Raw genomic sequence first — 26,617 nt, 5'->3', positions numbered from 1 at the left:
CGAAACGATCGGTCATTTTCTAAAAAAAAAAAAAAAAAATGTTTTATATATATATATATATATATATATATACACTTTTTAGCCACAAATGCCCGTCTTGTACCATCTCTGAGATGCGCCACGTATTACGTCATCACGTTGGAAAGGTCACAAAAACAAAAAAAAGTATTATAAAAATGAATTAAAACAAAGATGTCGGACGATTTTGAAGTTGGAGGAGAAAATGAGATGGAGTTTTTCGCCCTTCCCTACCTTTTTGAACCGGAGTACACAGATAATAACTTAGATAGATGACGTGGCGCATGACCTTTCCAACTTGATGACGCAATGCGTGGCGCATCTCAGAGATGGTACAAGACGGGCATTTGTGGTTAAAAAGTATATATATATATATATATATATATATATATATATATATATATATATATATATATATATATATATATATATATATATATATATATATATATATATATATATATATATATGTCCTGGCCACATTCCACCCATTGGCCCTTACCAATCATGGGCTCCTAATAATCCCCTTACATTGAATTGGCTCTATCACTCTCTCTCCTCTCTCCACCTATAGCTGGTGTGTGGTGAGCGCACTGGCGCCGTTGTACTGTGGCTGCTGTCGCATCATCCAAGTGGATGCTGCACACTGGTGGTGGTTGAGGAGAGATCCCTTGATATGATTGTAAAAAGCGCTTTGGGTGTACAGTAGTACATATGAAAGCGCTATATAAATGCCTCATTCTATTCTATTCTATTCTATTCTATTCTATTCTATTCTATTCTATTCTATATATTTTATTTTTTTAGAAAATGACCGATCGTTTCGCTAGATAAGACTCTTATTTCTCTACTGGGATCGTGTAGAGACTTTGAAGCTGCATTGAGACGGACATTTGAGCCTTCTTTGAACATTGGAATAGTTGGTTGCCATTGAAGTCCATTCTGTGTAGGAAAATCCTGGAATATTTTTCTGAAAAACCCTAATTTCTTTTCGACTGAAGAAAGAAAGACGTGGATATCTTGGATGACATCGGGGTGAGTAAATTATCAGCAAAACATTTTTTGAAGGTGAACTAATCCTTTAAATTGCAAGGGAGTCAATTCTTCGGACAGACAGATAGACAGACAAATAGACAGATAGAAAGGGGTGGGGTGAGATTGGCAAATGACTTGATTCGCCCACATAAGAACTACTGGTAGACGTGTCGGAGAACATACACAACCGGCCAGGCCACATTTCCAACAAGACATTTTTCGAAAGTATTTTCCAGGGACATTTGTAAGACTTTGGATCAATTGCCTATGAGCGCACAGACCGCTTCCTTTGAATACGCAGTGCCACAGTTTCCATGGAAACTTTTCCAGACTCTTTTTCCAACTGTACAGCTAAACATGGACATAACCTAAAACATCAACAGACACTTAGCAACAGTTAGCTTAGAGACAAGAGACTGTCGGTTAATCTCAGGGTTCAGAACGCCAACAGCAGTGACAATCCTGTTGCCATAGAAATGGGGCGTTGAGCCTTATTGAATGCATTGTCTCCAGCTGGGTTTTTCATCACAGCGGGGCTTATGTTTACAACACAGCTCAGGCCTACAGAACAATCCATTACTGTGAACTCGCTCGCTGCCTTCTGAGGTTCCCACTTCAAGCAATCACAGACATCACCATGGCCTCAAGGGAAAAGTTTGAATGAGAGTAACAAAGACATAGACGGGCCGGCCTCATCCTTGACCGGGGGACGCCAGCCTCAGATCACAGTTGGTGGCGTTATATTTGCTAATAAGTGGCTGCCACCTCCTCAAAATATAGAGTAATTAGATGATCAAATATGTGCATCAGATAAGGTTGTAGTCTTGAGCACAGCTGGTTATGTGCTAATAATAACTGTAATTTTGACTCTGATAAAGTCTAAGCAGCAGCACAATGCATAGAGGTCTTCTGGCCTACTTTTGGTGGGTCGGCATTTTTGTGCACAACACAGCAAAGTATGAAAAAGTTAATAACAGCTATAGATCAACAGTGAATGTAAAAGGCCAATCCAACACAAGCTGTAAATTACAGAAAGTTCACATCAACACGATTTTAGCAAGCTTTCATAGAAGGATTGTGCACCTAATGGTGCATTTGGTCTATTTTCCATTTTCATTTGTACGCAAACTTCCCTCAAACTTAGAATCTTTATTTTACTTTTGCATGATCCGAATTACAGCGTACAGCCTAAACAGGCTATTCTGTCATGTCATGTGATATTATAAACGTAGCAGTTTGAATAACTTACAAAAAAATAAATCTGCTATCATTTATTTCAAAATCAGTATGACTTTCTTCAGTGGAATATGAAAGGATATCCAAGTTGCTCTTTTCCATAAAATGAAACCATAAGATGTTCCTCACATAAAGATAATCAAATGGCTTGAAGCATAACACTACTTAAATTTATTTTATGGTACTTTTTTGCTTGTTTTGGAACCTGACAGTTCCTGGCACCCATCCACTTTCACTGAAGAAGAAAAGAGCAACCAGGATAAGCTTATCCTTTAGTGTTCCACAGAGAAAAGAAAGTCATACAGGTTTGGAATGACATGAAGGTGAGTAAATAACCAACAACGTTTTAATACTTGGATAAATTCATGCTTTAATTACGAACACCTTTCACAGCCAAAAAACCTAACCCTATTATTTGTTTATTCCAGGAAATGTGACAGTAAATCTAATTTAGAGAAAGAGAACAGATGCAGACAGCATCTCCATTTGATGCATGGCTTGTTTGCCCCTGGCTGTAACTTTTCTTATTTTTCTCGCTTCCTTGATTGCCATAATTTTTCACAAGATTTATGCATTTATTAAGTTTCGCTCTGCTGTCAGAGTAGTTTCAGTGTTACAGAAAATAAGTTTGCAGAACACCAGAGGGCTTGATGGTTTCATAATCTCACATTCATTTTAGCACAATACTCAAAAACTTCACAGATTTAATTTTGACATGCTATTATGACAACAGCTTTTTGCACTGCTGTCAGAAAACAATTATGTCAAACTTGAGGAAACAGCTGAGGTTTATACTTTCCATTTCAATTGTCTGTTCTGCGCTTCCTAGATGTGCAACACTATAGTCTGGCAAAGAATGCTGAGCCACCAGTCTGTTTTTCTGTCTTGACCCACAGTACGAAACAGCCTTTATAAGCATCTCTGGTGTGATAGACATAGATTGTGCAATACAGTGAGAGAATGGCACTTTGCCTAAGGCATCTCAGCTCATTGTGTTCCATTAATTCCCCATCAATCGGAATCTCATCAATGCGTCTAACCCAATATTTTACAGTGTTTGCTCTTAATGTTTTATGTGCATGCCTGTGTAGGCAGTAGAAGTTGCACTGTGAGGAATAAACACAGATGGTGTATCCTCAAAAATCTCAAACTGATGAAACAAGTGATTTCTATTATGTAAAAAAGAGACATTTATGATCCATCTGTGAATCACTACTACAGGCTTGGTGTGTGGGAGTGGGAAACAGGCCTGAACTCAAAACGGTAGTTGCTAGTGCCTGTATACCACATTGAAATCAAACAGGATGACATAAAGCACTTTAGAAAAGCACCAATGCAATGCCATTAAAGCATAACAACATTTTGTAGCATTATTTGTTCTTTTCTTGATTTTGATAGTTTAAAGTACTGGCTATTTGCAACATGCCCATACTTCCTCTTACCTAAAAACTTGGGACTAAATGGTTGTAGGATGAGACATTTCAAGGAAGTGAAACCGTATTCTTTGAGCTTGAAAAACAGAGCATTCTCCTTTATCTAATAGCACTCATTTTCATTTTAATGCGAGTCATTTTTCCTCTGTGTCAGGCAGCCTTGGAGGCAGGCAGATCGTCTGCCTCAGTTCTACAGTTGGGAAGGCCATGCAGACTCTGTCAGGAATTCCATTAAAATGGAATTGCCTGGATTTTGTCTCCTCCCATTTGGTATCTATTAGTTATGCGCTGTCGCAAAGATAGTATATGGTCTTCGTCACTATAAAACATGCAGTAAAAACGTCTCACAAGCTCTTCCATCATCAAAGAAAGAAAGAAAGAAAGAAAGAAAGAAAGAAAGAAAGAAAGAAAGAAAGAAAGAAAGAAAGAAAGAAAGAAAGAAAGAAAGAAAGAAAGAAAGAAAGAAAGAAAGAAAGAAAGAAAGAAAGAAAGAAAGAAAACAGAAAAAAGTTGCAGACAAATGTTTAAGTACAATCAACTTGGATGTTTGAGTCATTTAACTTAAATTAATTTAAACTGACTCATTTATGATAATTTAATCTTGTATAACTAACAAAAATGTTGAAAATTGCTCAACTTATTTTGATGAGTTAAAGTAATGTAAAAACATGTTGTCATTTTACAGTGAAAAAAAGAACAAAAAGGAATAGGAAAAAGGGAAGGAAAAGAGAAAAAGATATTGAAATAAAAATGAAAACACAGTAAAAAGAAATAAAAGAGAAAAAGTAAAAAATATTAAAATGCAAAAGAAAAAAAAAGATCTCACCTTCTTCTTGTCTCTCATGGAGCCTTTGCCTCGCACCATGATCTTGCAGCCCGTCTCTGCCTCCAATTGTTTGGCTGTCAGGCCCCGGGGCCCCAGGATTCTTCCCACAAAATTGAACTGTGAAGAGACATCAAAAGGTAAGGAAAACAAGAGAATTCTTTCAGTGGAAAACATCTGCATTTTACACATCTGGTATGAGGATCCCAGTGCTGAAAAGCTGAAACGGATCTGAAATCATTTGTGTTGCAGTCTCGCCGTGACTGAATGATGTGTGCTTTATCACTGTGCACACGCATTCATTTTTAATGCGCATAGCTCTGATATTTTAGTCATTATAAAACTACTTAACTTGGTTAAAAAAGACCTTTAAAAACTAGAGGCAGAGGCAGCCATAGTCACATCCTCAAGGTTACAAAACACGGACCATCATCCCCTCAGCTAATGGTTCTCCCATATGGAGGTTTTGGCAGAGCTCGACGTAAACTGCAGCATGGTAACATAATTGTATAATTCAATCAAAGGGACTTTGTAAACCCTGGCAAGAATGCGAGGAATGTTTAATCCCCTTTTATTGAAAGGGGAACATCTAGAGACCAAATGCGGTTTTGGAATGTACCATTTGCCACAGGGAAGCCTTAACTGTGCTCCACCCTATTCCTGCACAGACACAAGTCACATGGAACAAATTTAACCTAACAAAGGGGTCAAAGTGTCATAGAAACACAAATACCTACCATATTTAACAGCCAATATGACTTGGAATAGGTACAGGATGTACACGAAAGTGATTACTTGTTTGTTATTTAGTCCAATCCAAATTCATGTTCCAATTGATTTCTGCTTTAAAAGTCAAACAAAACAAACCTGACATGTGGGACTATGAACAATCAACAATAATTTGTATTCTTACATTGACATACTATTTTCAAAAACCAAGTTGGTTTGAACCGTTTCCACTAGTTTCCACAATCAATTGAATACCGCAAACATTAAAAATGATGTTTTTCGACGTCTTGGTAGGGAAACCACCAGGCGAGCATACTGAATGATTAGTGAAGCTGTGATTCGACCAATGGCGTGATTTGTTGCGCTTCCCCTTTAACAGTCGCGAGGCCAGAACATTGTGCTTTTTGGCATTTGTGGGCCAGTGGCAGCGCCGCTCTTTCAGCATTTAACCTTATCTGTCACAAGGGTTGAGTGATAAGCCAGGCAGCTGCATCTCTCTCAGGGTCACAATGCATTCTCTTCCTTTTAAAGCTCATGTCTTCTCGGGCCGTTCACAGCTGCTGGGGGTCGTTGGCTCTCTGTGCTGTATATTTAGAGTTGAGCTCATCAGACTACTGTGTGGATGGCACTGTCTGTCTTGTCTGTGTCCTTGTGTTATTGTCGTTTTTAGGTAATGTTTGTGCAACTGTTGACTTCGTGAACTTTTTGTCAGTCTAGATGTTTTTTGCTACCTTCCTCTCATTCTGACTGGTAAGCCGTATAACAGCGAGATGAGTCACCGCTGGTCTACGTAACCGCACAGAATAAATGACAGAAATGACTGCTAGTGTATAATCTCCAAAACAAAGGGACAACAGCAGAAAAAAAGAAAAGAAAAAAAGACAATTCATTTCGAAGAGTCGGATAGAGGGTGGATATATTTTTGTGTTTACAGCACAAAAATACACTTTACTAACATTATAAGTGGAAATTGGGGAAAAATTAAGAAGAAAAAAAAGAACATTTTTATTTGATCAAAAGTACAGTAATACTGTGAAATATTATAACTATTTAAAAATAACTGATTTCTATTTGAATATATTTTAAAATGTATTTTATTCCTGCGATGATAAAGCTGAATATTTAGTATCATTACTCCAGTCTTCAGTGTCACATGACCCTTCAGAAATCATTCTAATGTTTTTGCTGCTCAAGAAACATTTATTATTATTATCAATGTTGAAAACAGTTGTGCTGCTCAATGTTTTTGTGGAAATATTAATGTGCCCTTGCTGAACAAAAATATGTAAAAACAACACACTAAAAATCTTACTGACCCCAAACATTTTAATTGCACCCATTATATGGACTCACAGATTTTTTTATTTTTTCATTTGTGTTCATCTGAAGAAAGCAAGTAATATACATCTGGGATGGCTTATTGAGTTATTGATGGAGTTATTGATGAGAGAATAATCATTTTTGGGCAGACTATTCCTTTAAGAAAACAAAGAAAGTCACAGAATCCTGACAAAAAGTAAACAGTGTCTTTTTTGTGATTTTTAACAAGTTCAAGGCTCTTAATGAACAACAATGGAGCATTGGAAAAACCTCATTACCAGTCGACAGCAAGAGAGAAAAGAGTGGGAAGAGGATGACAGACTGAGGCGACGGCCTGAGAATCATTCTGAATGGTCTTTACATAGAAACAGTGAGAGCATGCAGAATAGAAATCTAATCATCATTCCCGACCCCTCCCATCTCCTCATCAAAGTCCACATTTGTTTTCACACAGACTATGCAGGCAGGGATAATGTTCTAGATCATTCTCTCCAAAAGGCGACGGAGGACAGAAAGGCCAGTGACCTGCATGTCTCTCACCCGCACTTGGCACTGATTGTGGGATGGTGTTAACCCTGACAGGTTCCCGCGGGATTATCGGAATTCTGGTTCTATTACAGGGGAGCAAAGTCACTCTCAAAACAAGCCTGATGATTGATGGCTGCAAATAAGATAAGATTTGTTGGGCCCCGACTGATCTTTAAAAGACAACGCCCAACAAAGTGTAAAGAGGAAAAAAGGTAGAGGCAAAGCAACAAAGGAAAAAAAAACAGGGAATAACAGTATTTTACATTTGCTTATCATGTACATTTGTTTAAAACCTTGCAAACATTCGATTTTCTGTGACGTGAACAATTGAATTGAATGTTGATTAAAGGCAACTCTAGCTGGTTGACAGCTATGTTGAATTGTCAAGAATATTCTAGGAAGCATCAATAGAAATATTTGAAAATAAACAAAATCAATAATGTATTGCACGATATGCCACTATTCTAGCAAAAGTACTTGTGTAGTTTGTTCATTTTAATTATTTGAAATTGTAAAATGTCCAGCTATATTGAAATTTAAAAACAATCTTTATATGAATCAATTTTATAAAAAAAAAAATAATAATATATATATATATATATATATATATATATATATATATATATATATATATATATATATATATATATATATTTTTTTTTTTTTTTTTTTTTTTTTTTTTTTTTTCAGCAACATAATTTAATTTAAAAACATTTTGCCAAAGAATAAAATGTGCCTTATTTTGAAGTGGGCCAGTGAAAATGTTGGCTAGGCGATTAAAGATCTCATAGGCCTGAAAAATCCCTATTGTTGAGCCTGATTAATCACAATAACTGGGTAATATTGCACATGAACCAGACCTATTGGTGCTGCTGGTGTGCTACTCCAAATGACTTTGTTGCTTTATGAATTTGTGACCTCAATAAGTCACTCTACAATGGGAAATTCTGAGCAGGTTGTCAAAATGTATCACATTTTAATACACTAGACACCAGACATCAAATTGGAAGTTCCTGTGTTTTGTCATCCATCAAGGCTAATCTATTCAAAAGCTTTTCTTTCTTCAAAATGTGTTTACTTGACGCAAGAACAGCATCAGAATGAGATGTTTTACATTTTGTGAGTTCCAATTTCTCTACATAACTTTTCAAACAAGTTAATTTTGCACACTTGCTCAAGTGCTGTCAGTAGTTGATTGGGTTTCACCCTAATACAGAGGACAATTCACAGAGGTTAATTATAACTAAACGAGAGATAAGTGAGAAGCCCCAGTAACGCATCTCTCATTCAAACTCGATTAACCCTGACCCTACTATCACTCTTATCAGCTCTTTAAAATGGCAGAATCGTGAGAGCTGACAGCCAGAAACACTCCTCCGTCTACTTAACATCTCCTTAAACTCAGTCTCAACCCTAAACCTGTTCAAGATCAAACGAGCCAGATAATCGCCCACTGTGAAAACGTACATCCCAACACTTTGTTCAGTTCATACACAAATGTTTCAGATCGGACTCCTCGCGTAATCCACTCTCGGGCCTGATGAGCGTTTCTGCATAAATTATGTTCTCTGAGAAGAGTGTGAAAGCTGCCCTTGCATCGAGATTTGAAAGTCACGATGTATTCAAATTAAACACAGGCTGTGAGTCAAACAATGCCTAGGATTGCAGTATTAAGCAATATTTACCATGCTAATTATAATCATTTGATTATTGCTGTCCTGGTAGAGACAAGTTAATTGGATCAATCTGCTGCAGGCTTCTCAAGCTCCCCTGAGTCAACGTCTAAGGTAAAACAATCAACGTGCAAAAAAAAAAACCCCCCAGAGGATCCACCTGTGATTATAAACTTGAAATAAATGTGCTTTCATGGACAAATTACCAATTTTCTGTCATTTGAGTAATCTAAAAAAAAAAACCATGTGTTAACACAAAGACATGTGTCTCTCTTTATTTACATGCACTAGTCAGGGTGCATTTTAATCCCTCATAAACATTTTCAGGAGGTAAAAAAGGCAGTTTCGGTACATTACTTTTCCAGTAATACCATGAAGTGGCAATGATCTTATCAAAATAATAATCTTCTGTAAAACAGCTTTATTGACCTTAATGTTGCATAAACATGCCCACACTGATGGAGATTAAACAGTAAACTGCTACTCAACAGTCTATGAGTTGGAAGAAAACAGCAAGGACTTTTGGCAGCATTTGGGACAGGGCCAAACATTAGTTTTGCAAGTCATTAGTGTCAGAAATGGTTTTCTACTGTTTACTTGCTTCCTTTACAAACCATTGGCATAAATGTGTTGATTCTATAGAAAACATACACTGTCAGAAATACATCTTTAGGGGTACAACAGATTGTTTCTGTGCAGTAGCCTTAATGAGACAGATTTGTATCTTATCTACCCCTAAAGACTGTCTATTAGTATATTAGGTGTGCATATTAGTACCTTAACCTATTAGTATCTTATCTCAGGTTTAGACTACGCAATATTTTTGTCTGTTATGATAGTCACTGTGTCAGATTATGCAATTTTGACTAACATGTCAGACTACACGTTGCTTCCCGACCAATCATCACTTGTCGTCTTTAACAATGTGTGTGATGTCATCAAGAAGGCGGAACTAGCGACTGACTTCCGGAAACAAGAGCGTAAACAAACAATGGCTACAGAAGCCGCGTACATACCGGGTTGCTGAAGCGGCTCCGCTATCATTGGCCAGCATTTATCTTTTTTTCACTCTGTCCTGGTAGTCCCTCAAAAAAACATTATAAAGGCAGTAGGACTGTTGCCATATCCCCTCAAACCTTTCCTCCATTGCATCATTCCACCTAGCAGCAACAATACCATCATCTCTCTTGTGTTTCACCTTGTTTGAAAGCTGTGCACAGAAGAGCTTCTGTACTTACAGATGTGAAGTGTGTTGTTTACAAATCACCACGACACCCTACCTCAAACGGATCGTGACAAAATCGGGCTGCTATCGTGTAGTCTGAACCTGGCATTAAGGTATGTGCTCTTTAGGGTAAGATGGCATACAAAAGGTGTACTGCCCCACTAACAAGCTAATTTTTTTGACTTTTTTTCTGACAGTGTAGCTACTAACTAAACATTTCTAAAAACTTGATTTAAGTTACAATAGCAGTGAAGTAATACTTACGTCTGGGAATTCTTTTACAGGCACATAGAGTTTCTCTTGGAGTTGTGCAATGGGCCCCACAGCGTCTGGGAGCTCGGAAGTCCTTTTATCTGTGCCGTTCATAGTGTCATTGTACATGTCCTTCCGTACCCGTCCAATTTCTGCCAAACAGACACATTAAAAAAACAATTATTTGGAGGCTTAATCCATAAAAGTTGCCTCATCTATCTTTAAAAACAAAGAAAAGTTGCTTTTGTTTTTGTTAAAAATGACTTGCAGAAGTCTTGATGAGTTCATGCAACTATTTAAATATAAAAACAACTCCCAAAGGGCATGAGAGCCCAGCCAGCCATAGAGGAGCTAGCGCAACATGATGTGCATTCACAAAGAGTGAATCAGACACCAGCCTTTTGAATGCTTGCTGGTCCAAACCGAGGAATTCCAAAGAGACCAGCTTAAAAGACTGAAGCAATAATTATTTTTTAACTAAAGCTCTTTAGAGGATATTGGGAAGAAGCAGCAGTATATTAGAATGGATTTACACCGATGTACAATATGGTTCAAAATAACAACATCAAAGCATGGCCCAGGCCTACAGATTAAAATGACCTAAATATAACCCTGATCTGAGCTAGCTGTAGCTTGTTGGGCTCCCATAGGATCCTCCCAGAGTAAAGCAGAGAACCTCAACAAGATCTCATAAGCAATAACTCAACAGTACTCAGCAGGATGTGGTCTTCTGAACTCCACCGACACCACCACCCCTTCCCGAAGAACGGACAGGATTGTTTTCATATGACTTACATAAGTGAACACAGGCATGTAAGCACATTTACACTCAATTACATGCAACACATGCTCTTGGCACTGCCCCATCTAACCATGTGTTCGATCCCTGCCATGAGACACAGCGTTTTCTGATTTACAGTGTTTTAAATGAATCCAGACTGCACTGTCACATTAGGACTGGTTTCATCTGTTCATTTGCTATCATTCAGAATAAAGCTGATTAAATAAACCCTCAGAGTAAAACCAGCCATTTGAGGTCCCACAATGAAGCACAAATCCAAACATCAGCTCAAACTGCTCAAAGCCGATTAATTTACACATTCTGAGACTTACTCGTGAAATTGGTATAATTGGTCACTTTACATTGAGTGTTGAAAGGGGATTAAACAGTCAGTCAGAAGTTTATATTGGGTTTTGTGTGACTCTGCGGCTTAACATTCCAACAGTCTCGACATTTTGGATTAAGTATGATTTATGCCATGAGTCACAAGGGCTGGGCGATAAATACAATATTCCCATCTCAATTTTAATGTTTTTTGTTTGCCCATTAAGTTGAAGGGATAGGATAGTTCACACAAAAATGAAAATTCTGCCATCATTTACTCACCCTCACAAGACTTCGGAACCAAAATGACCTAAATGAGATCTGTTTCTTATATAAAGTGATCGTGTCTCTTCAGATGACTTGTACTAAAAAGCTCAATTCATTTGGATATGGATGAACTTTTTGATGCATTAAATCTTTGGTTGCAGGGACTTTTAATGGATGGACAAAAATGATGAGAGAATATTAAAAAATATCTTCATTTGTGTTCTAAAGATGAACGAAAGTCTTATGGATTTGGAACAACATGAGGGTGAGTAAATGACAGAATTTTCATTTTTTTGGGAGAACTATACCTGTCATTAGTGCATGGTTTCACAGACCAGGCTTAAGCTAGTCCCAGACCAAAATGCATGTTTGAGCTGTCTTAATTGAAAGCAACTTGCAATGGCATATCTTAAAATATGTCAGTGCCATTGATTTGTCTCAAGATGCACACCAGTAATGTTTTTTCTGAGGCACATTTATAAAAGCTACTTAATCTAAGCCCTGTCTGTGGAACCAGGCCTATATGTTTTTAAAATTCAGGAGAAAACCAAATGGCTTTAACAGGGAATTCAATTCTGGGAATCAGTTTTGTCCATTGTCCATTTCAAAGAATAGATTCAAAACTCAATGATTTGTTTGCATCACACAAACATTTTAACAGAATTCTTTGCATGCTATTTCCATGCTAATATATTGATACAAATGAATCTTAAAAAATGTTGACATATTGGGTTTTATATTGGTGCAAATGAAAACGATCAATATTAATATGAAAATCAATCTTATTTGTGTTCAATTGGTAAATATCAATGTGAAAACATTTTGGATCTATACGGAAGCAATCACTTTTTGGTTGAGATGGTACTTCCTCATATATAAAATAAAAATACAGAACAAATGCATAAATAGAAATGCAAATTTAAAAATAAATACTATCTGTTTTAACCATATGTATTTTGTCTGAAGAACAGCTGAGGTGACATAAGACATATAATTATCCACCCTCAGTTTGGCTGTTATTAGCACAAGCTTCAAGTGCACTAAAAACAAACATTAGAGGCGACTGGTCAACACTGCCAACCACAACATACACAGACAGTGAGATAGTCCTTCCTACTGCTGCTGCAGACCATCATTTACGTGTGTGTGTGACAGAGAGAGAGAGAGAGAGAGAGAGAGAGAGAGAGAGAGAGAGAGAGAGAGAGAGAGAGAGAGAGAGAGAGAGAGAGAGAGAGAGAGAGAGCGAGCAAGACGACTCTGATTACAGTTTGTGTTTGCTTGCTGTCATCTGAGTCTGTCCAATACTACAGTATGATACACTTGGTCTGGTATGGCTGTGAGCGAGCAACAACTACATCACTGTGACATAAATATCACCTCCATAATGCCAGTAGATCCTGCACTCTAAACACACAGCGCTATGGATAACCTATTCAGTTGCTGTTATTTACTAATGGCACACTGTCATGCGTCTGGTTTAAATTACTTCTTCTGACAACTTTAGTATTTTTCACACTTTCAGTGTCAGCCATGGAAAGTTTGCACCTATATGATAACTTTCAAACAGGCAAATTTGGATGCAGTTTTTAGACTTTCTGAAACTTTTGACTTTATAAACCTAAGAATTGGAACGCAGAGATATGTGCTGGCAGAAAAACAAGCGTGATTTAATGTGAGATGTCAGACACATTCTTTGGTCGTTTAGTGAACAAAAGTGTTGTTGCCTGCGAGAGCTGGCGGTCTCCAGACCATGCTGGACGCTGGATAAAGACAAAGCGTTTACTCAACCAAACACTGCTTCATAGTGTGTGCCATTACATAAGGTTTGAAAAGAAGTACACACACACAAATTCATAGAAACAACAGAAGTGGAGATAACAAGAAAAACAACACTATGAATGAATCATTTAAGGAAGGCTGTCAATTCAGATACTTAACAGAAATATCAACCAAGTACGCAAGTACTTTCTTTTTTGAATGAAAGAACACGTCCAGTTTCCACAAAAATATTAAGCAGCATGAATGTTTTTAACATTGATAATAATAGTAAATCTTTCTTGAGCACCAAATCAGCATATTAGAATGATTTCTGAAGGATCATGTGACACTGAAGACTGGAGTAATTATGCTGAAAATTCAGCTGTGTCATCACATGAATAAATTAAATTATATTTTGAAATATATTAAAATTAGAGCTGCACAATATTAAATAACAATGTGATATGCAATATTGGTTAAATATTGTGATATTTGATGTGCGATACGATAATGCTTTAAAGGTGCAGTGTGTGAAATTTAACAGCTTCTAGTGGTTCGGTTGCGAATTGCAACCAACGGCTCAGCCCCCGCTCACCCCTCCCTTTCGAAGAAGCTACAGTGGCCAAAACAAAACAAACATGTCGTCGTCTGAGACAGCAGAGAGTAGCCAGTCAAGCAACAAGGTTTCTTTACAAAAAAATAAATAAATACATTTTGGCCACCAAGAGATAACATGGGAAATGTAAGCCAAGAGTGTGTACCATTGTCACTGTTTCTGTACCACAGAAAGTGCTAAAGTTGGACAAACTTACCTGTCCAGCAGAAAACAGGCAACTTCGCTGTCGCTTTTAAAACATTTTTCTGCTTCAACATGGTCCATCAGGAAAAAGCCTTGTACGTCAGAACCTAGGCTCACTATTGGCCAGCATCACACACATGACCAATGTCGGCCAATAGTGAGCCTACGTTCTGACGTACAACCCAGAGGCGCTGCGCTGTTACACTACGTGAACTCACTGAATAGTTGAATAAAGTTATTTTGTTTGTTATTTTAGATTTTTTTGCGCACAAAAAGTATTCTCGTCACTTGATAAACTTAAGGTTGAGCAACTGTAGTCACTTGGACTATTTTAACGATGTCTTTACTAACTTTTCTGGCATGGAAGATATCGATTACATAGAAGCCTATGAAGGAGTGAGCCAGCTCTCAGATTTCATCAAAAATATCTTAATTTGTGTTCCGAAGATGAACGAAAGTCTTACGGGGTTGGAACAACATGAGGGTGAGTAATTACTGACAGAATTTTCATTTTTGGGTGAACTAACCCTTTAATACGGGATTTATGCCGTCGTATGTCCCGACTTCGTCTGGCTGCATCTTGTTTTCTCTTCTTTGCCGACGAAGATTGCCTCTTTGTCGGCTCTTGTGCAAAATGATACGTGTGATCCTCCATTTGTTAAAATTTCACTACTTACAATCGTACTTCGTTATTACTACTACTTCTTCGTGCGTATTCAATGTAGTGACGGTGCAAATTGCCTCTAAAAACACCAACGAAGAAGAAGCAAAAACAACTGACGAATCGAGTGACGAAACGCGCTCTGTAGAGAAGTTTGTCCGTTTAGGGCTACTGTAGAAACATGGCGGCGCAAAATGGCGACTTAACATGTAAGGTGACCCGCGGTGTATGTAGATAGAAATGGCTCATTCTAAAGTAATAAAAACATAACGGTTCATTTTGTCTTTATACACCACTCAAAACATAGTTATGTATATTATAATGGATTTTTGAAAATAGATACTCATACATTTTACACATTGCACCTTTAAGTGTGTAAAATAAATTCTATTTAAATATATTTAAAAACTGAAAATGATATAACCAACATACATTTTTCACATTCTATTTGTGAGAAGAAAGCATCCCTACAACTTCTGAAAGTAAACAGCAGTGTTTTACAGTAGCATTACATAAAAGTAAGTGTCATTTTAATGTCATTTAACCCACCAAAGGGGGTTTAGGGCTTCAGGTAGGACATTATGTTTATTTAACAACAGAAATTGAATAATAAAATGTAAAAATAAAACACTGCCTAGTCTTCTCTGTATGAATTAAATATACACTGATTTTTATTAAAGCTACAAAAGTTATTCCATCAAGATCAGTAAGTGATTTTCTCTTTGTCTATTGTTGTTTGATTAACATTAAGCACACAGATTGAAGAAGGTTTATTAGGCCGCTGTCACTTTAAGAGCTGCATGGATCCAATATGTTGTTACATGCGCACTTTCTTTCTGTGTAACTGTTTACAACATTAAGCATGTCACACGTATGTAACAGTCATGTGTCCAGTCTATTCTCTGCTGTCTGCTTCTACCTAAAACTTAGACCTTTTGAAGTATTAAAATCATTCAGTTATAGTAAGCCATTAAGAAATGCTTATCGCGATATGTACATTTTCAATATATCGTGCTGCTCTAATTAAAATGTAATATTTCAAAATACTGTTTTATTGGCCTATTGTGCCCATTCAAGTTCCCCACTGATTTATCAAAGTCTTAAATAAAATAATTTTATTTAACTGATTCTTAGTCAGGCACCAGAGTTTTAAGACTTTGGAACAGAAACAGATTATTTCAGTCTCTAACACACAGACAGCGAGTTGACCATCTGTGGCAGTGTGGGAGAGATGAGAGACGCTGAGATGAACAGAGAAAACATGATAAAAGGTAAAAAAAATAAAATAATATAAAATAAAAGCTAGAAAAGGTTGCAAGAGGGATGAAAGAGTAGACCGCAAACCGTGAAACCATCTGGATAATCGTCGACTGCCAGGAAACGGTCCGACGACTCCTCCGTTTTCACACAGAGAGCAGACACCACAGTTACTGCAATTGTCAGGCTGTTAGTGACAGTGTAAAAACAAATGTGTACATGAAAGAACAATATTTCCCTTTGCTCTGACAAAATATCTTCAAACTAAATCACATTCAGCTTCAGACCAAATACCTGTGGTGAAAGCAGATCTGTTTCAACTGCAACTACCGTCATTTTTAACCAACAATTAATGACTTAAAAATGTAACATACATAAATTATTCTAATTAACAACATTTTGAAAAAATCTGTCATTATTTAATTGCGAAAGCCATGCATGACGAACAGACACAAATATAAAGTCCCCGTGAACCGGAAGTTGCAAACGACTTTTCTCCAGTGTTATGACGTATTTCCAAGTGAAACGTAATATTGAACAGAGGGCAGGGTTTTACTTAGCGCTCCTCCTCTCCATCTCTGCTCATAGCAGACTAACGGTTTGAGGGGAGTGGTTAAAGGTCCCGTTCTTCGTGATCCCATGTTTCAAACTTTAGTTAGTGTGTAATGTTGTTGTTAGAGTATAAATAATATCTGTAAAATTATAAAGCTCAAAGTTCAATGCCAAGCAAGATATTTTATTTAACAGAAGTCGCCTACATCGAACGGCCCGTTTGGACTACATCCCTCTACTTCCTTCTTTAATGACGTCATTAAAACCGTGTTTTGACTAACCTCCGCCCACAGGAATGCTCCCTCAACTCTACTGAAATTCGTTTATGTACTTGCGCACTTCTAATAACTTACTGTGTTTACTCAGCTCTTACGGTGATTTTCTGGAGTAAAACTGACGCTTCATCTTTTGTGTGATGTACAATAAACGTTATTAAACTCATCAGTATATGTTTGATCATCATTCAGACAGCAGACTTGTAGGCTATTAATAAATAATGGATACATACAAGCAGATGACAAATACGTTATAATAACCGTAATTAAACTACTAAACTATACCCGTTTCATCTCTATACAGCACTCTGACTCTGTAGGCATTATTGTCCGACTCGAAATGAACACGTTACTGAGAGTTTCTGATATTATAATCATTCCGTGAGATGAAAAATTGTCCTGAGAGACTGAGCGCGAGCTCATGAAGCTCCGCCCCCTGCGTCGTCCAGCAGCAGCTTATTTGCATTTAAAGGGCACACACTAAAACAGCGCGTTTTTCTGAGCCCCCAAAAAATGACAATTTAAACATGCTGTAAAAAATGATCTGTTGGGTATTTTGAGCTGAAACTTCACATACACACTCTGGGGACATCAGAGACTTATTTTACATCTTGTGAAAATGGGCATAATACGGGACCTTTAAGCGTTTTCAAACCAAGCCGTCAAACCTACGTCATCAGAAAATGACGCCATTCCAGACCGGAAGAAACTTTTCAGATTTTGATTAAAGATTACCATGGTAAAAAAAATTTTTTTTTTAATATTTACTTGCACGGATTAATTGTTCACCACAAGACTTGTATATGCGCTAACAAAGTAAATAGGGTCCATTTTGATTTCATGGGGACTTTAAGTCATGTTTCACTGAAAATCATGCCTTCTGCCATAGCTCTTAAATCAAGCATGATGTCAATGATGGCTGACCATGTGATGTGCCACAAGGACCAATGAGCTCTGATGATGTCATTGACATCCAACCTGACATGTGAAGCACTGAAAGGCACCATAAATCACTCAAAAGGTACAGCGGAGTGCAGGATTTTCTGAAAATATAGACTTAAACATTTGATCTGCTCATCAAAACTATCAAATGACTTCAAAACATATAAATATAAACTGAATTTTGTAATGATTAAGACAAATTAAGATGGTTCAAATGCTTATTTTGACTATAAGAAAAACAGTATACAGATTTGGAACTACACAAGGGTGAGTACATGTACATGACTGAATTTCCAATCAAGGTCATCTTGATTCTCCAAGCAATCAGGAAATTTGAATGTGCAGCTTGCGCTTATCACTCTGATTGTGTTGGTCAGCAGTAACGTGCTATTGTGATTGGATGATTGCTGATTGAGTTTAGGTTGAGAGAGACAGGAATTGTCTGGTGGTGTCAAGACGACTGCAGGGCAAACTGGCAGTTAAGGGTGAGATAAGTATTGAGTATTTACAGATGCAAGCTAAGCTGCCTGGAAAGAGCAGGAGACTGATGAGATCACTGACACGTTTGATAATCAACATTTATCTTATCAAAGAAACGGCCAAAAAAGGGAGACAAAGAAAAACAGACACACACACAAACAACTGAAAAGCACCTTCACAAACACACAAGACACGAGGATTGACACTGAAGCTAAGATTTGACCTGAAAACGACATTATGACTGTCACTTTATAGCTCAAGGTCATGTCTGCCACTGCCAAACAAAGCAGTTTTACTCAGAAAAGCCATTGTGAAAAACTGTCTGATGGTCAGGGAGTCAGATCTAGTCAGATTTAAACATCATTAAAACCATTTTTCCCCAATATTGTTTGAGATTCACCTCTAAAACTCCCTAGCAAAAGCCAGATATGTTAAATCCCTTTGTGGATGAGTATTTATTTAGCTTTTCTCTGGGAAAGAAAATCAATTGAGGCCAATTATGATTGTTATTCCACAGAAAAACATTTGTCATCTTTAATCTAAATGTAAGAACTTGTGCTGACCTCTGAAACGACTTTTCGGCAGACATCACTAAACCCTCTTATTTTTAAACCACTTGTCAAAGTGACCACTTTTTATGAAGCAATAAATTCCTGATGGATAAAATCATGTCTTGAAAAATATAAATATAATAAAAATCAACTACCGGTCAAAAGTTTGAGGTCGGTAAGATTTTTTTAATGTTTTTGAAGGAAGTCTCCAGACAGTGCTGTCAAAGAAGCATTATCTGTAGGACCAGTAAAATGCTGTGCCTTTCACAGATCTGAGACCAAAATGAAATGTATACACCCAAAAATAAATGACAGTCGGAATGGGATTTGGAATGGGATCAGTGCTTAAACAACAAATTACCAAAATGTTGGGACAAAACATATATTCCATTTTAATAATCGCTGGGATCAAGTCATTTGCATACAATGCTGGATAGAACACTCAAGACTTGCACATACATTTTTACTATCAAGAGAAAATTCCACAAAGAGTTCCTCTTGTCAGATTCCACTTAAACACAAGCCGCGTTTCCATTACTCTTCAAATTGCGCAAATTGAAATTGCGAATTGAAAATACGCTCAATGGAAACACGTCAATTGCGCAAAAACTCCCATTTATCGCAAAAAAGTTTTTACGCTGGCATGAGGTGGTTTTTCAGGCAATTCGAAAAATAAATATTTTGCAAAACTGCAATGGAAACAGTTTTTGCGCATTTACAGGTGTTTGGACAGAATACGAGACGGAGTTCTTTATTGAATTCATAAAAGACAAAAGAATGACAGAAATCCTGGATTCTAAACCTCAAAGAAATGCCACAATCAAGACCTCGGAGCAGAAATGAGTGAGAAAAACCCAGAAACACTTAATATGTGCCGCTCACAGACACAGTATAAGGGTCTTTCCTTGTCATTAATGCTTGGATAACACGCCTAAGTTCCCTTCCATTAATAATAATAATGTCTAGTGCGGTACATGGCTGTGATATATATAGGCCTATATAAACTTACCAACGTCCGTTGCCATGATTTTTGGAATGACTTATCGCGAGAGGAAAAAATGACGTTTTAGTCGCATAACATCGGTTAATGGAAACGCCGTCATTTCGCAATCGTTTTTTAGCGATATTTAAAAAAAAAATAATAATAATAAATAAAATAAAAAATCGCAAAAGTTTTGCCCGAAGCTTTAATGGAAACGCGGCTACATATGTAATACTTCTACCCCTTTGAGGAACATATTTTATTCTGTTGATACTTTTGAAAAGGTTTTTAACCAAATAAATCCAAATTTAGCCTTAAGGTTTTTAGAGAAAAAAAAAAAAATCTTAAATGGGTGGTTGATTATGATTTCACTTTTCTAACTTTAGTTAGTGTGTAATGTTGCTGTTTGAGCATAAACAACATCTGCAAAGTTACGACGTTCAAGTTCAAAGCAAAGAGAGATATTTTCTTTTAAAGAAATTGCTTTTTAAGGACTACAACAAACGGCTGGTATGGACTACACGACATTCCTCCCGGGTTAGTACAGTGACATCACCAACCACAATATTTACATAAACCCCGCCCCCTGAACACGATTTATATATTATCAAGACAGAATTTGCTAATCAGTGACTAGAAGATAACTACACATAAGCTACATAAATTCATGAACTAACCATTCAGGAAAGTTGTCTACATGTTGTCACTTCTTCTTGAGTCTCTCCATCTTTCTGACTCTGGTTTGAACATAAAAGGCTAAAAGTTTTTAAAATTTTCAGCGCATGTCTGTGTGAGGTAATCAAAGCTGCTAAGGACAAGAGCTCTTGTAGCTCCGCCCCCTGTGCTGGGAGCATTTGTGCATTTGCATTTAAAGGGGCTCACAAAACGAGGCGTTTTTGCTCACCCTCCAAAAGTGACAACTTTAACATGCTATATAAAATATATTATCTGTGGGGTATTTTGAGCTAAAACTTCACATACACACTCTGGGGACATCAGAGATTTATTTTACATCTTGTGAAAAGGGCATTATACCACCCCTTAAATTTTTTTTTTTAATAGCTAAACCTGACTCTTGCCATTAATATAGCCAAAGAAGCTGGCATGGCGTTAAAAAGGAAAGAAAAAAAGAAAGATGTCTCTTTTTTTGCACCATTTATTTGCATTTATTTGATCAAAAAATACTAAAAACAGTAATATTGTAAAATATTATTACAATTTAAATGAATGGTTTAATATTTTAATATATTTGTCAAATGTAATTTATTACAATTTTGCAACCATTGTCACATGATCCTTCAGAAATCATTCAAATATGCTGATTTGGTAACATTTCTTATTATCATCAATGTTGAAAACAGTTGTGCTGCTTAATATTTTTGTAGAAACCAAGATACATTTTTTTTTTCAGGATTCTTTGATGAATAAAAGAATTTAAAAAAATCTAACTGAGCCCAAACTTTTGAACAGTAGTGTAAATGTAATAATAAAATATTGCTTTATTAATAAAACGTTTTCTAATTGCAATATATTCTGATGCTAAATATAATAACTGGTGCGACACCCTGATGGAGCTTTTCATTTGGTTGAACAGTGATTTAAGCCTTTTTCATTCACCTGTTGCCTTCACCCCAAACCCTGATCCCCCGGGACTTTCAGCATCTCGCTCTGTCTGTGTCACGGGATCTGGCTAAGGAGGTAATAGCTTAATGCAGTCAAAATCAAAGACCATGAATGTCACATGTATTCTGAGTCGAAAAGGTCATTTAACTACACTCACTCACACACATTCATACTGAAAGGCATTTCAGGGGAGCATGAATATATGGAACAATCATGAACTTGTTAAATAATAGATACATGGACACAATTATATGTGACAAAATGTTTCCTGGAATACCCGATACTCTCTCTCTCTCTCTCTCTCTCTCTCTCACACATACACATATATTCACTTGATCTCTATCTGTGGAACATTCAGCACTTCTAACAGTCATGAAGTGATGACAGACTCATGAAGAATCATGTGATCTTTGCTTCACTCCACTCTGTGTGTGCCCTTGTCACGGTCATATGATGCATATAGGTCAGAGAGGCATCTCTTCACTGCGTGTGCCACTCTATGTTTGGACGGGGGGACCAGAGCACCACGCTTTACAGTTTAACCGAGAAGACCATAATGTGAGGACAATCAGAGGTCAAGAGGCACTAGTGAAAATTCAAACTTTCACCCTTTTAGGAAATACATTATGCTATGGAGACATTTAGAAAACTTAAATTACTAATTTAAGTGACAGACTTAAATACAAGCATTAAAAGATACCCCACCAGAAAAAAGAAAAGAAAATCACAATGTTCAAGGCACTTTATAAATGGGATGCAAAATTTACCCAAAGTAGCCTATTACACGAAAACACAATCAAACGAATACTTTTCTTCATTTTATGCACTGTAAAAAAATTTTTTTTTTTTTTTTTTTTAAGTCAATAAATGTAATTTAAGTTGAAATGACTTAAACATCCAAGTTGATTGTATATTTAAGGCAGCAACTTTTTTTACAGTGTGTTAACCATTTCATTTCAACGTTTATTTAAAGTGTATTGATAGAAAACACAATCAAAAAAGTTTTTCTTTTTTTTCTCTTCAAATTTATGTAATTTATTATTTTATACATTTTGCCTGTTTAATTGCAAGATTTATTAAACTTTTAATCATAGAAAACAAAAATCGGGTGGCAGGGGGGGTTATACTCTTGTAAAACCTCTAATAAAATACTATTTATTTGACCTCATGAAGGATAAGAACATTCTTTTGATGACCATTTATTGAAAAAAAGTTAAAATGGCCATATTTTGTACCCCATTTATTGAAAGTGCCTCCAAAAATAACATTTGAGCAATGTTGTTAATGCAAGCCCAATATTATTTATATTACGCAATTATAAGAGGCAACAGAACAGTTGCCGTAAAAAGAACAAAAAAGCACATTTTGCAACAATTTCATCTTTGAATCACTAGTAGGTCCCCTGGGGCTCCGAAGTCTCTTTTTATATCTAAATCAGATAAAGAAAAGCCAGTGTTTTCAAAGAGAGGTTCAACACTACTTCTGGATTCGCTCCCAGATATTTTCCTTCAATGATGGCATAATTACTCAAATAATTCAATTAGCTGCATACTGTATGTTCCTCAGAGGGAACTCAAAATAAGTGAGAAGAAAAAGAGCAGCACTTGGAAAACCAACACTGGAGATTTATAATTCCCAGAAGAGTGCACAATATTAAATAATATGGGTTATAAAATATTATGTATAACAGGTTGTGTTAATTTAGAACACTACAGACAATGCACGTAAGAACAACTGCAATAAACAGTAGCCTACATTTTAAATAATGCAGAGATAAACCTATAAGAGCAACTAGAAACTGTCAGGATGCCTTGAATTTTACGTAAAAAATTAACACATTTGAAAACTGCAAACCCAAACAATGCAGTTCTCTGGCATCATAAAATCCAATGAGTGTGTTGAAAAAATAGCCTGTGCTCAAGCAAAATACCAAGCTTATTATACAGTAACCTCTTTAAAATAACCTGACAGAACTGGGATTCTCATTCAAGGAAAATATATGAGACACTAAAGCTATACAAAATGTAGTGGGTGATTCAGAAACTGTGATTGTGAGAAGAAAGCTAGATTAAAGAAAGCTAAACTTTGTAATTCCACCTGACAATCAACATTTCAAGAGCTCCAAACTGTTTGTGATTTGCTCAACTGAAGAGAACAGATAAGGCTAAATTAGCTCTAAACAGAGGAACTGAAAACCCTCTTTTTGTGAGTTTATTTATGACACATCCTTCAATACGCCACAAGCTATGGGTGAGCTATGATGAATCTAGAGAGATTTCAGTGTACCAATGAAGCAGACAGACGAAATCCACTCTAATATGGATTGCAAGATACTCTATATATAATTCTAACAGATCACCCTTCTCTCCATGGAAGTATTGCAGTGATACCATTTATATTATTACACTGGATTATCAGCAATAAACTGGGAATGAAATAAACCAGGGCCATGGGCTGATTAGAATGAGAGGGAGAAATAGAGAAGTGGTTCTGTTATCACATCCTTCACTTCCCCTGCATTCTCAGAGGAAAACTGTTACATGCGTTCTGCAGCATTTGAATATGTTAGAAGTGTCAACTCTGAGCAACCTTATTATGTACAAAACTTATTTTACAATACCATCCAGGTCTGGAGAGCCTAGACAGATGTCGTGCCACTGTAGTACGTGTTAAAAATAGCCATACCTCTAAATTCACAAAGCAAACAAGTAGGTTAGTCTCGATTACAGCCACCAGTTCCCTAAATCGGAGTATCATCCAACTGCGTCATGGCCCGTTAAGATATTTTGTAATTGAATGCATCTGTGCTGATTTAATAAGCTTGCTGCAAAATATCTCAGTGTGTTTGGATAAGATTAAAGACATTTCCAGGTCATGTAGCCTAACTGATTCATTTGAGCAAACTAAAAAAAAAACTTTTTCAGCTATGGTCGTTTAGGGAAGAAATTTTACCATCTGAAATGTTTCTGAAAAAATCAGAACGTGGTCTTAACCATCATTGTTACAGTCTGAAAGAATGAATAACCTGTAGTGATAAGCAAATGTTCTTTCGTTCATGAACTAATCTTTTTTTTTTTTTAAATAAGCCATGTCCACGAACAAATCGCTGTTGTTTGCTTCCATGGAGACATCTATCTTTCGTTCATCAAAGTCCCTTCCTTTTGACTGCTTTCCTGGTTTCAAATACTGACTAAACCGCTTTAAAGTAACAGCTGTGAAGAATAATTTCATTAGTTGGATCAATTGAAAATACACACTTCCTTCACTGAACAAGTCGTTGTTTTGAGGCAGCACAGAGTTAATCTTGTTCACAATAAAGAAGAGAGAAATTATGTGTAGAAATTTCTTTGACTCTCTGATATTGCATGACAGAAGTCATAGCTTTTTCCAGCATAGGTGAAAAATTTGCTTTTTGTGTTCTATAGGAAAACATGAATGAATGATGCATAAACACTTAGGTCCATAGTCTCATAGTAGATTAGCAAGCAAGGAAATTTTAGTAAAGTATCATAAGACTTGATGCTTTCAACGAATCAGGAGTGAATGATTCAAAGACTCACTCATAATCATATGCACTTGTCGCCACCCATTGGCGTAACAACATAGTGTTACTTGCTAAGTGTAGGCTACTTACTAAATTAATCGGATAACGAATACAAATAAAAAATATAAAAACACGAATGACTGGAATGAATAAAAGTGATCAAAACATATTAACAACAAACTTAAGAGCGTTTTTACAACAACACTGAAACAGAAAAATAACAACACTGACATTTTTAGGATAGCCTAACGTTACTGCGAGCTTTCGCATAAAATTGCGAGCTTTTTGATAAAATACCAGAACTCTCACCTTCATCTAACAGTCGCTCGAGATGGTTGAAAATGCCACAGAAGTTTGGCAGGCTGCTCATCAGTTTCTTGTCATTCATGAGCTGCATCAGATAATCAGGAGTCGGCTTAGGCTTCTCCTTCGTTTCCATTTCCCCAACCATGTTTAAAATATTGGCCCAAAAAAAAAAAAAAAAAAAAAAGCTACAAAAAATGCGTTGAGCTTTGGAAAAACACGACAGCCCCCCACAAAAACGCAAACGGAGGGGTTTGATATGTTTTCCGTTTTATTCCAAACTTTTGACCCGATGTTGCTACTTTTCAAACACAAAGTTCCAACTTTGTATCACCCTCAATCATCCGCTTAAAAAAAACTGATGACGCAATTAACGAAACGAATCTGCGCGAAAGTTCTTATTTGTTTGTAGAATGTTTGCAGTCAAATAACTCCAAAAACTCCCGCATGCCCGCTGAGATTTGTTCGTCTCTCCTCTTCAACAGAGTATGTTTTATAGCCACCGCACCAAACCTCTATCCAGGCTGTTGAAAACAGCTTCTTCTCCTCCCAGGACTTTTTCAACCACCGTCGATGTGTTTCAGAGCACTTGAATAACGGTTTTAAAGCAGGGGCAATGTTCACTTGTAGGCTCTATCTCTCGCGCTGTGGAAACTCCTTTAGTCGCGCCTGATGTTACTGTGTTCAGTGCCGTTCTCTCCCAAAGCTGTCTGTCAGTCACATGATCATGATCAACCCTACACTGCTCAACATTGCCATCGTGCGAAGTCGCCAATGGGAGGAGAAACCAGCACAATCTCTCTCTCTCTCTCTCTCTCTCTCTCTCTCTCTCTCTCTCTCTCTCTCTCTCTCTCTCTCTTTCAAACTTGTACACATAGCCTACAGTAGCCTATACTTGAGGTTGAGGAGGAGCTCCCATTCACAACGTTTTTCTTACATTAAAGTCATTATGAATTCTACAGGCTCTTTGTATGGGAAGCCAGCCAGGGGCTAGAGCCTAGTTGTTACGCTTTTTAAATGAAACATTCCCATTAAAAAAACAGTTTGTGACAATATGCCATAGCGAGAATATGCAAAATATGTAATTGGACATTCGAACGGGGCTAACGTTCTGGCAATGTTCTCTTAAAGTTATGAGCAAACGTTATTCTAGGAACGTTAATATGACATTCATTTAAATTGATCTGGTCTTTAATAACGTCATCAAAATGTTAGCACAAAAAAAAAACATTATTTTTGAATGTTG

General features: G+C 36.8%; 1 protein-coding gene across 4 annotated transcripts in view; it reads right to left on the bottom strand.

Moving 5' to 3' along the window:
• Positions 1-26,141, bottom strand: part of qki2 (QKI, KH domain containing, RNA binding 2) — a 40,694-nt gene extending 14,553 nt beyond the window's left edge. For 2 of the 4 annotated variants that reach the window (XR_013819326.1, XR_013819327.1), the window contains exons 1-3: positions 25,378-26,128; positions 10,285-10,424; positions 4,549-4,665 (exon numbers count right to left, since the gene is read on the bottom strand). Coding sequence is in view for 2 of the 4 variants with exons in the window: in XM_079852380.1 (XP_079708506.1) it covers positions 4,549-4,665; positions 10,285-10,424; positions 25,378-25,519 (399 nt within the window). In the remaining 2 variants the exon portion in view is untranslated. Of the gene's footprint in view, positions 1-4,548; positions 4,666-10,284; positions 10,425-25,377 lie in introns of all 4 variants that reach the window. The other 2 variants (XM_079852380.1, XM_079852381.1) reach the window with 1 other exon arrangement.
• Between the last annotated feature and the right edge of the window lie 476 nt (positions 26,142-26,617).

Source organism: Squalius cephalus (assembly GCF_949319135.1).
Source record: "Squalius cephalus genome assembly, chromosome: 19".
NCBI lineage: Eukaryota > Metazoa > Chordata > Actinopteri > Cypriniformes > Leuciscidae > Squalius > Squalius cephalus.
The sequence above is the reverse complement of the archived record's forward strand: the minus strand, read 5'-3'. Positions and strand labels throughout refer to the sequence as shown.